Source organism: Rhincodon typus, unplaced genomic scaffold (genome assembly GCF_021869965.1).
Source record: "Rhincodon typus isolate 14 unplaced genomic scaffold, sRhiTyp1.1 hic_rhity00002945, whole genome shotgun sequence".
Taxonomy (NCBI): Eukaryota; Metazoa; Chordata; class Chondrichthyes; order Orectolobiformes; family Rhincodontidae; genus Rhincodon; species Rhincodon typus.
The window spans coordinates 5,870-17,880 of record NW_025968583.1 but is presented as its reverse complement, the minus strand read 5'-3'; the positions used below and the strand labels follow the sequence as shown (position 1 = coordinate 17,880).

General features: G+C 42.6%; 1 protein-coding gene across 1 annotated transcript in view; it reads left to right on the top strand.

Annotated features, from left to right (window-relative positions):
* The window catches only part of LOC109922434 (histone deacetylase complex subunit SAP130), a gene marked incomplete at its 5' end in the record, with an annotated part of 21,956 nt that overhangs the window by 4,992 nt on the left and 4,953 nt on the right, over positions 1-12,011 (top strand). The window contains 6 exons of the mRNA XM_048593490.1: positions 1,773-1,947; positions 2,784-2,888; positions 4,716-5,077; positions 5,819-6,076; positions 6,771-6,896; positions 8,530-8,633. Coding sequence (XP_048449447.1) covers positions 1,773-1,947; positions 2,784-2,888; positions 4,716-5,077; positions 5,819-6,076; positions 6,771-6,896; positions 8,530-8,633 — 1,130 coding nt within the window. The remainder of the gene's footprint in view (positions 1-1,772; positions 1,948-2,783; positions 2,889-4,715; positions 5,078-5,818; positions 6,077-6,770; positions 6,897-8,529; positions 8,634-12,011) is intronic.

The window sequence follows — 12,011 nt, the reverse complement described above, 5'->3', positions numbered from 1 at the left end:
CTGAGGAAGGGTCACCGGACCCGAAACGTTAACTCTGTTATTTCCTTCACGGATGCTGCCAGACCTGCTGGGCTTTTCCAACAAATTTGCAAATGGGTGTTTCCTGTGCTGTGCAATTCTGATTCTTGTGATTTGTCTTATTATTTTGTGTAATTTATTTGGCCTGGCTATTTGAGCTTAGCCCTAGCTGCCTGGAGGCATATTATAGCTCATTTATGTGTTCCTAATAATTTTAATTATAAGGAAGGATTAATAAATTTTATCTGTTGTCTGGCAGAGCCTATGTTACTGGTCTGATAATCCAGGTGGAAAACCTGTAGTTTATTCAGTGACTTTAATGTTGTAAAATGCCACACTTCACAGGAGAAAGTTGTCAGACAAAATTGCCGGGAAAAGGGGGCATTGGGCGGGTGACGATCTCCTTGGGCAGAGATATGTGTAATAGGGGATCCTAAAGGAGAAAAAGACACAAAGGTGGAAAGGTTAAGGAAGGAAACTGTGGAACTTGGAACCTAACTAGCTGAAGTCATGGCTATAAATTGATGATGCTGAAACAATGATGAGCGAACAGTGTTTGTGGTAGGGTCAGACAGCAACGCTTCGCTTGAAAAGAATTCTGCCTAATCCCGAAACTGAATGTTGACCAGGCAGCCTGACAGATATAACAAGGTGTAGAGCTGGATGAACACAGGAGGCCTAGGAGCAGGAAGGCTGACGTTTTGGGCCTGGACCCTTCATCAGAAAAACCCTTCTGAACAAGGGTCTAGGCCCAATACGTCAGCCTTCCTGCTTCTCTGACGCTGCTTGGCCTCCTGTGTTCATCCAGCTCTACACCTTGTTATCTCAGATTCTCCAGCATCTGCAGTTCCTACTACCTGTAAGTCTGACAGATATTAGAGGACTTGAGAGTGGTGCTGGTGGGTATCATTAGTGCATTAGGGAACTAAATGTTGTCACTTGTGGTTACGTTAGAAGTGAGATTCAAGTCCCACTCAAAGCAGGAACACAAAGTCTGGGGAACGCTCAGGGCATGAGTAAAGAAATACTGGACTATCTGAAGTGCTATCTCTCAAGGCCCTGTCTGCCTCACGTGTGGACGTAAACAATCTGATGGCACTAATTTGAAGTCATGGAGTGTGGTTTCTCTCTCACTTCAGCACTATGGGAAATATTTAGCTTGCAAAAAAATTACTAAAGCTGTTTATCCTGACATTATCACATTCTGGGATTCTGTGTGTATTGGCAGCCACATTTCCCAATTTACCCCAGTGACTCCAGTTGAAAAGAGGGATCATTTGTTGTAATTGCTTTTGGGACATTGTAGAAAGAGACGTAGAAATGGAAAAGTTTCGATGACGTTGCCAAGAGGGTCACAGGTAGTTGAATAGAGAGCACTTGCACTCTCCATTGTGAATTGATCAGATACATGGTGCTCTGCTTCTACCTATGGCCAAGGACCTGCTGCCCAGGATCACTTCACAAAATACTGAGCAGTGGAGATGGGGAATGGTGTTCTCATTGCACAAACAGCAAATTGGACAGTAATTACTGTTGTATGGGATATAGGTGTAAAACAGCTTCAGGGTTCAAATGATGAGGACTTCACCCTTTCATAGTGTGATCCTTGAATCATCCTGCTGCGTTTCCCCTTTTTGTTTTGTGGGACTTGTTTAATACCAATTGCTCTTTTTAGCTAAAATGTCAAATGTCCCTGAGCTTGGCGTGTGTTGGATTTGCAAGTCTGTTACTACTTACCTGTGCCTGTTTCTCAGCAGTGGTGCTAACAGATGGAGCCACCATAGTAGCAAATCCTATCAGCACTTTCAATGCAACCCCTGCTGTGACCACGGTGATCCAGACCCACACTCAGAGCAGCAGTTCGACTGCGCCAGCACAGGGATCGTCTCCACGGCCCAGCATTCTGCGTAAGAAGCCTGCCTCTGATGGGTAAGAGAGATTAAAAAGCTGGTTATACTTGGTCAGCTCAATAGGGACAGAGATTGCAGGGGAGTTGTGATTTGAAGTTAGGCTGAAGGAAAACTATCAGATGCTTAAGGACGTGTAGTCAATCCTGACTAATGTGCATTGAGCATCATATTTCTGTAATGTCAGTACGTTTTAAGAGATGAGAGAGAACATAAATCTGAAATCACCCAATCCGAGTGTAGAAACCTTCTCGAGGATCCTGGGGGGGTGGCAATTCTGTGGTTGCTGGTCTCAATATAGCAACTGAACTGACATTCCCAACGTTGGAAATGCTGTTCAGTCTCAAATAATCCATATGCTGTCAATACCTCACACATCTGAAAGTAGTTCCCATGCAGCAGATTTCTAAGCCACAACCAATAAATAAGTTTCCCCTAGCCAAAACAAACTCAACTAAGTGCCATTGTTAAAGTTTTATGCAGGTTGGTTGATGTGGTTGTTTTGAAAAGATTTTTATCTGACTTGTTAGGCAGATCAGTTGTCCTGAAAGCGATGCCAATGAATTTTGGTTTAGTGCACACACGCTTAGTCTGGGTATGTTGGAGCCAATGATTTTGTTCAGGTTTCAACACACCTGATCTGGTTGCCTGGAGTCTCATGTTCTACTGAGGCCCTCTGACCTTCGGTATGTTTGTTCAGCTGGACTTCATTTGAAATGCCATTAAGTTGCGACTGCACTTCTAATCACCACTTCATTATTAGGGCCCCTGGCTTACATTGTGTTGCCTAAAATAACCGAGCAATGATCTTGCTCACCAAGATATTGTCACTTTTTTGTGCTCTTTTTTTGTTTGCAGCCTGGCTGTCCGAAAAAGCCTCATTCCTCCACAGCCAACAGAGGCTACAAGCCCTCGACTAGATGGCACAATGCGAAATGCATCAGGATCCCCACGACCAGTTGGGTAAGGAATTTTTTTGGGTGCACTTTTTCTGTTTTTCAAGCTCTTGCATCTTGTACAGAAAATGTGGCAAATACTCAGCAGATCTGACAGTATCAGTGGAGACAGAAACAGTTTTAATGTTTTAGGCCATTGACAGCTCAGGTTCCATCACAGCTGCTGAACGTTTGCAGCATTTTATGTTTTAAATTAAAATCTTCAACGTCTGTGGTTCTTTGCTCCAATGTTTGAGAGAGACAAGTATCTGAAGTGTTGGTCATTCCTGTATCATAACAGATCACCTCATAATAAATATCCTGAGGATTCTCTGCATGGTCAGAATCCTTTAGACTAAGAAAATCTCCGAGTTTGACCACTGTTTGGTGTCGTGCTTGTTCTTGGTAGATAATTATTCCGAGCTAGTCTCGGCCCTTGGGTTCAGGAGCATTCCTGGTCAAGACTTGGTAACGGGAGAGAAAATAAATCTGATTAATGATCCAGCCCAAATATCAAAACCTTCTGGATGATCCTGGGTTTTTAATACTGGTAACAGTCAATGTATTAGGTTTATCCAACTAGTCAAGACTTAGAGATAATAGGAAAGAAGAAGGGTCCCGACCCGAAATATCAGCTTTCCTGCTCCTCTGATGCTGCCTGGCCTGTTGGTCAAGACTTAGGCTATTTTGACTGTTACCAGTGTCTCCCTAGTTCAACAAGGAGATCTGGTGAAAGGAAGAGATTGAATAGACAAAACAAAATGAAAGAACTGCGGATGCTAGAAATCTGAACTGTTCTGGAAAAGCGTCACTGAACCCGAAGCGTTAACTCTGATTTCTCTCCACAAATGCTGCCAGACCTGCTGAGCTTTTCCAGAAATTTCTGTTTTGATTAGAATAGACACTTGAATATGGATTTTCTGCTGCTGACTTTGGAGGCAATGTTAAGGTGAAACCTGGAGCTGTGATCAGTACCTGTAAGGCAATTGAAGTACTTCAGCACAATGTAAAGAAATGACTCGAGTGACAGACATGCATTAAACAGTCTGTTTGAAGAAGCTGGTTTTATCTTGCTCATTTACCAGATCCTGACAGGTTATCAAATTAGGGGCAGGCACAGGTTGCCGGCACCTTGTGTAAGATCATAAGGCTTGGCCGCTTCTGTGTGTCTTCAATGGGATTTGTAGTGATGCTCTAGTGAGAGGATTCACTACGTATGATGAGGTTAATGAGTGCAGGGTAAATTTCAACCCATAGAGTGCTGACCTAATGCAGGCAGAATTCTGCACACTGATGTTTGATATGCAAGTAAGACATTAGATCATCAGCACCCCGATAGATAAAGAGAGAATAAATTTGCATTAATTTTACAATCTCAGGGCATGTTTGAAGCACTTTACAGATACTTAAGTACTTTGAATGCCTTGGAAATGTCAGAAATACAACAGCTAATTTGGGCACAGCAAGCTCCCACAAATAGCAATCTGTCGAGATGTTCTGGTTCAGTCATGTTGATTGAGGAATAAGTATCGATTAGGACAATGGGCAAATCTCCCCTGGTTGTCTTTGAAATAACGGTATGGGATGTTTTATGTCCCTCTTAGACGGCAGGTAGGGCTTTGGTTTATCTAAAATACTGCAACACACTCCCTCGATATTGCCCTGGTGTGTCAGCCTAGATTTATGTGCTTGGGTTTTTGGAAGGCGGCTTAAATCCACGTCCCTCTGACTCGGTGTTTCTGTGACCGTCAGTGCCATTGCTGATCCTTTCTGGATAAGAACCAAATGATGTTCCTTTTGCAATGTTTTAATCTGATTCGGTTATTTTTCCCCCCCCCCCCCCCCCCCTTTTCAGTGCCAAAACCAAACCAGAAATCCACGTTTCCATGACTGCGCCAGTGGCTGTTGCCATGGAGGCGGTCAGCAGCCAGAGTATGGAGCAAATGCCTGTGCTGGGACAGCCGAATTCCCAGCAGCCTCAGCCACCAATCCCTACCCTCATTGCAGCTGCAGCCCCTCACGCTCAACCTACAGCCTTGTCAACTGTTACAGCGGCTGTCTCTGCCACGCCTTCAAGCTCAGTCTCCATGGCCACAGTGGTAGCTCCTCCAACGCAGCCGGTCGCCATTTCTGTTCCTGTCTCCATGAGCTCAGCATTACCCGAGGCTAAAATCAAACAAGAGAGCGAGCTTGTGGACACACTGCAGCCAGTGTCGGGTAAGTGAAGTTCTCTTCCTCATGGATGTTAGTTCACATTCAGTCAAATACTTGCTAGAAAATGCATTTGAACAGTTGTCTAGTGCACTGAGTTCTCCTGCCGCCTGGGTATTGCGTGCATTAATGCTTTTTAACTGGTGTATAGGTGGGAGAGGAGAGACATCTTAAAGTAGCTTAAAGGTCAGTATTCTGTGGCCTGCCAGGAAGCATCAGGGCTCAGGAAAGTGTCAAAAAAGACTGCCCTTTTGTAAATGTCGAGTTGTTCACACTTGCCACTGATTTGTCTTTGCAGACTTGCACAAGAACTCTTAAACACATGATTGCAATATTCTGCATCAATTGAGGAAGAATAAGTGAATTAATAGACTTCGAGAGAGGAGTATTAGCGGAGAAAATTGTATTGTAGTGCATTTGGATTCCAATAGTCCATTTCTGCTGGCCGTGCAATTGTGTGAAACTGTTGAATAAGCGGCAGGTGCGTTGCCATGGGAGGGAGCAGCCAACACCCCCCTCCCCATTTAATCGAAAGATTTCATTCTAGTGAATTTATTGATGTTTTAGAATGGGGTGGCCAGGGCCTTAGGAAAGATTGCTTGGATCCTGCATTTTGTTTGCTTTCATTTAGAGTGTGGTAAATGGTCATATGGTTGTCTCTTTTGAAGGTGTTTGTTCATTTTTCCTTTGCTTCCCTCTCTGCCCCTCACTCTTTCACCACCCTTCCCTCTCCTTCCCTAATCCCAGTTACGGTCTCGTCGTCACAGTCCATGTCAGTGAGCTCAGCTGCTCTGACTCCAATGGTGAACAACCTTGGTCTTCCTGGTAATGAACTGCTGCCTGGTGCATCCCCTCGGAAGAAACCCCGCAAACAGCAGCATGTCATCTCCACAGAAGAGAGCGAAATGATGGAAACAAACAGCACAGACGAAGAAAAGAACAGCACCAGCAAGCCGGTACTCCTTAAAGCAGAGAAAAGGAAATCGCCTCCCAAAGAATATATAGGTAAAATAGTTCTGTGCCTGAAAGATTAATGGAAATGGGCTGGCGTCTGTAGCCCTGGGGGAATGGGGGAGGTACAGAGTGGGGCTGGTCTCTACGCCCTGGAGCTGGGGAGTGGTGTTAATGGCGCTGGTCATTCTGCCCCACCCTGGAGCAGGACTGGTGTCTGCACCCCTGATGATGGAGCTTGTCCTTGTTAATTTGATTGTCTCAGCATCCATAAAAATAATCAGGCAAATGGTTTACTTGAAGGGTTATTCAAGTCACTTATTAAAGTTACACAGAGACTTCAAAATGTTTTTTAGTTGTAGTGTGTGATCCCATTCACAGGTAAACTATAAAATCTCCTTGGCAATTTTCTACTCCCTGCATGTTTGAAGACAGTTCAATACGTAGGGTAATAAATGTCAGGACCTGGTTATCAGCAGTTTGAAAATTCAATCAGTCAGAGGTGATTTGACACCTTACAACTGTCTGGGGATGCCTTCAGTTCTAGTGCAGCTCAATATTTCTCTGTACACCTGTGTCTGTCTAATTTCACGTTTGTTCCCACTGCATTGTCGTATCATGTGTTTGTGGAATCTGTGACCATGTGCTTTGGGATAGTGGGTTAAGGTTTTCTGTGTATCGGGATTGCAGCATTGTTTGTTGTTCACCCTTTGCAACCCCCTCATTCCAACTTGATATTATGTTGCAGATGAAGAGGGTGTGAGATACGTTCCTGTACGCCCTAGACCCCCAGTCACGTTGCTTCGTCATTACAGGAACCCTTGGAAGGCAGCTTACCATCATTTCCAGAGATACAGTGATGTGAAAGTCAAAGGTCAGTTTTATTTTTCATTCCTGCTATGTCTGACTGAAGGGACCCATATGAACAGTGAATGTTTCTAAATCAAATGGGTTTCTGTTTGGAACAGAGTTTATCAAGCTGTCTAACATCGTGTGTTCTTAAGAAAGGTTATTTCGTCAATGTACACGTACACAGCCGAGGTGCTTTGTGCGTCTATCCTGTATCTAGTGCATGATAATATAATAATAAAAATAATAATATCATTATAATATAATAATAATCTAGTGCATGATAATATAATAATAATATAAACAGTAGATTTTAAGTAAACTGTTTGCAATAGAAACTTTCTTAAAAAACATTATTGGACGTCAGCATTTATTACTCGTCATGAATTGCCCAGCGGGCAGTTAAGAGTCCGCCACATTGTTGTAGGTCTGGAGTCACATAAGCAGATCAAGTAAGAATGGCAGATTTCCTTCCTTGAAGGTCATTAGTGAACTAAATGGATTTTTACAGCTACTGACATAGCTACATGATCATTAGGCCACCTGCTATTTACAGATTTTTATTGTGTTCATATTCATCCTCTACCATGGTAGCATTCTGACCCAAGTCCTAAGAGCATTAGCCTGGCTGTTATGGATTGCTAGTCCACTGCCTCCTCCAACTATTGGGCCCTACTGAACACCAGTAAGAACTGCATTATTCTGTTGCAATGATCCTCCACTGCCTCTGCATGCAAGAATGGTACTTATTGCATGATTCCACATCCCTTTCAATGCAGTAAGGGATGGGCAATAAATGCTGGTCTAGCCAGCAGAGCCCATATCCCATAATTTTTGTAAAATGTTGGTTTTGATGGTCTTTTATTTGAAGGACACTTGTCAATTGACAGTTGCCATTGGTGGAATAGTAATAGCAAAGTTTAATGTCTAGTTGACAGGCTCTGAGACGTCATGTAATCTTGTCATATAGTAACCGTCCCACAAATGTATGTATTCTGCACGTTGCAAGAGCCATAAATCTTGGGTAAATATCCAGTTAGTCAATGTTTCGGTGATGGTGATAGCTTTGGGAGAGCTGTTTGCCAGAATAAGTATTATCAAGGTATCTTGAAAATACATTAGAACCACTAAAATAGACCAACTTGGCTTAATATTTAATAATACATGATACACTTCCAGTGATGCAGCAGCCTCAGGATTTTACTGGACTGTCAACTTGGATAAGAAATCCATATTTAAACAGTCAGCCTTCTGCTTGAGAGCACCAAGTGAGCTAAACCAAAGGAGCATGACTCACTATTACTTTCATGTAATGTGTATATCCTTTCAGGCAAAGTAAAATGATACAGAAATGACCCACTTTCTTTCAAGTTTACTTTGTGCAGATCAGCTAAATTGTGGAAAAAAAACCTGCTCAGAAGGTCAGAAGTCTGCTTCTGTTTTAGATTTTGCAGGATTTGAGGGCTGGAGACTATTCGACATATCCCTATGGCAGGGCTATGCTTCTAATCTGGCTTCAAATATTCCAGAAGATTTCACTTCCACTGACGAGAACCAAAATAAGTTCAGGAAATTTCCCTTTGCTTCCAGTTTGATCTTGCTGTCTAATAACCTTGACTGGTGCCTTTTCTGACGTGTTCTGTCTGTTTTGATGGCAGAGGAGAAGAAACCCACGTTGCAGGAGATAGCCAATCAGAAAGGAATTGTCTGCAAGGCCCAGGGTTGGAAAGTGCATCTCTGTGCTGCACAACTCATGCAGCTGGTAAGTGAAGCTGGAGAGGGAAGGTGTAGTTTGCGAGGGGGCGGTGGAAGTCACGGTGGTGGATTATTAATATGACACCGCTGTCAGCCTGTCTTTTGTAAGGTTGGTGGCTGAATGTGACAATGTCAGTTCTTTTCTCCAAAAGCCTCGGCCGCACTTTGTCACAGAAATATCAGCAGTAGTGTTCACCCACTGACTTGAGAAGCAGGAATCGGGACTGTGTGAGCATGTCCCACAGGCAAGAGGTCATCCTTGCCCACCAGAAAATGCCGAAATGGATCTTTTGAAACTGCCACGGGTTCGCTGAAAATGGTTTATTTCCAGTGAACAATGAAAATGTCCTGTTTGAACTGGGTCCTTTTAAAAATAAATAAAGCGTTCTGGGACTTGATGGAGGTCTTTGGGCGGTTTAAAAATAACTGTCCAACTTCAAAGTAACTTCTGCTAGCTTTACCACGGATAGTTTAATAAACTTGGTGTTTATTCAGCTGAGGATGTTTTTTTGGCTTGGCTTGTGAGTAGGAGCAGCCTGATATCACTGACCAGAAGGGATGGTATCGCTGAGTCTTTCATTTCAAGTTGGAAATCTAGCTTCCTATGTTTTCCAGCAGTACTTGCGGTGTATCAGCTCCAAGGGGCGAAGCTAGTTTGGTCACCTAGCAATTTAGGTATTTAAGGAGATCGATTCAGGTTATGTGGTCACCAGATATTCTCTCGTTTGAAGTTCACCAGCCTCTTGCATCACTACATTATAACAAAGGACCCATTGTGTTGTGACTTAGCTAAATCTAAATCTGCCACTGATGCTTTACAGAATATTTTTTATATTTAATTATAAACAGTGAACTGTGTTAACTGATCACCAGCTGTAATGTTGCAAGATACATTGTGCGTTGTTATTTTTGTGCAGCTCTTGTGATACTTTTTCAGTAACAGCTAAAATGCCATTGGTATTTTTGATCAATAGTTTCAACCATTATATATGGGTATTTGCAATTCAGAATAATGGACATCTTCTTTGGATTAGAATTCTGTCAGTTGTATGAATGCTCCTTCCACAATTACTGCTACTGATGTGAAGCTGCTATTAGCCTTTCAGTGGTTCTGAAGTGGTGCCACTGCCAAATACGATACTATGGAACCTCTTACCTTGTGTACGTAAAGTTCAACAATATAAATAAAGAATCAACACCTACTCTACATAAAGTATTTTTGGTATCTTAGACGTATATTGGTAACAGTGAAATTCCTTGTGTACGTAAAACAGCTGTTAATCCATCAACTCTGTGTGATAGTCTTATGCTAAAAACCTCAGAAGTGAGGCTATGCCATCCTTTGTAATATTCTGTGACCTTGCACTTATGCTGTCAGTACTCTCCCATAAATGCTGCAGAATTGGGTACAGGCCATCACTCCCTTTCCCAGGGCTAGTGTTGCCTAGTTGCAGTTTTAACTCTTTCTGACTCCTGAAACTTGGAAATACTTTGGTTTCCATTTGGCTGCCTTGTCATGTAGCCATTGTCATGGACAGGGCATTTCCCACAATGGCTTCTATTCCAATTCTGTTACCTCTAGAACTGAGCACACTGCCTCAGTTGAAGTTGAATTAGTATCTTATACAATTCAACTGAGCTACTTTTCTCTTGTACTCTGTATCCCTATTAATAAAGCCTAAGATACTGTATGCATTAATTGCTTCCTTAAACTGACCTGTTTAATTTACGCACATGTATATACCCAGTCCTTTTGTTTCTGTATCTCCTTTAGAATTGTACTCTTTTATATGGCCTCCATGTTCCACAGATTTTGAAGGTGCGCCCTGTTCACATCCAATGCGACTTAGTTCTTGCAGTCCCCTCCCAAAATGACAGTTGCTCAAGGATCATCCTAGAGAGCAAAAAGAACCCCTAACGTTAGCAGCAGGAATCTCCTTCCACAGCTCCCCTGACACACTCCAATCTGTCCTTCAGTGGTCACTGACAATCTCTGGAACAGGTTTATCACCAAGATCATGATCATCCATTCAACTGTCTCTGCTCAATTTCGTTCTTGCCTGCTTATTTGAACACCACTCAGACTCCCAATGCCCTATCTTTGATCTTCTATCTTTATCTAGTTTTGTTCCGATATCACTTTATGCCACTTTTAACATTCATCTTAGTCAGGAGGATCACCTGCTGCTCCCTTTACTGTTGCTGACCTCCCAGCTTCCCCTCCACTCAGCCTAGTGAGAGAGAAAGAGATGTGGAGAACTGACTTCCTCTGCACACCATGCGGCCAAAAGCATAAAACTATTCCTTGCAACAGATTTACAATTCTGTTGTATGTCCTGTCGAGAGCCACACCAAACTCTCAATACAGTGAGGGTCCATCAGCAGATGGGTTTGAGTTAATGAGCTGCAGCTAATTAGGAGGAATGGATAATCGATTAGTACAAAATTCACAACCCTGTGATATCAAGTTAACAGGACAAACCTGCGGGCCAGTGTGAATTTGTTGTTTCAGAATAGTTATCGAGTGCCAAAAAAAGCATAGGAGGAATTTGCTCTGGTCTTTTAGCTCAGATGACATTTCTTTGGTAATCAAAGTTGTCTAAATTGGATCAAAATCAAAACCTTTTTGTAGGTTATCATGATTTTAAAAGGGGAGTGGAGACTTAGAAATCAACCTATCACTGTCTGAGCAACTATGGAAATGCTATAGGGAAGGTGAGCGCTTATTGATTTATTGATAAGAGGACTTATTGATTTAGCTGCCCAACATTTATTTCCCATTCTGAGCTACTCCTTGAAAGGTGATGATTTAATTCATCCAAGTGGTTTACAATGTCATAGAGTCATACAGCATGGAAACAGACCCTTCGGTCTAACTAGTCCACACTGACCATGTTTCCAAACTAAACTAGTCCCATCTGACTGCGCTTGGCCCATATCCCTCCAAACCTTGCCCGTTCATGTACTTATCCAAATGTCTTTTAAACATTGTAACAGTACCTGCGTCTACTACTTTCTCTGGCTGTTCATTCCACACTAAAACCACTCTGCGGTTTATCCTTTTTAATACTTTCTCCTCTCACCTTAAAAATATGCCCCCTAGTTTTGGAGTCTCCCACCCTAGAGAAAACACTTTTGCTATTCACCTTATCTATGCCCCTCCTGATTTTGTAAACCTCAATAAGGTCACCCCTCAACCTCCCACACTCCAGTGGAAAAAAAAGTCCCTCAAACCCTACTTTCCCAGCAACATCCTGGTAAATCTTTTCTGAACTCTCTCTCTCAAGTTTAATAACACCCTTCCTATAACAGGGCAACCAGAACTGCACACAGTACTCAACAGTTCTGGTGTTAAGAAATCCCATCTAGATACCCTATTCATGCC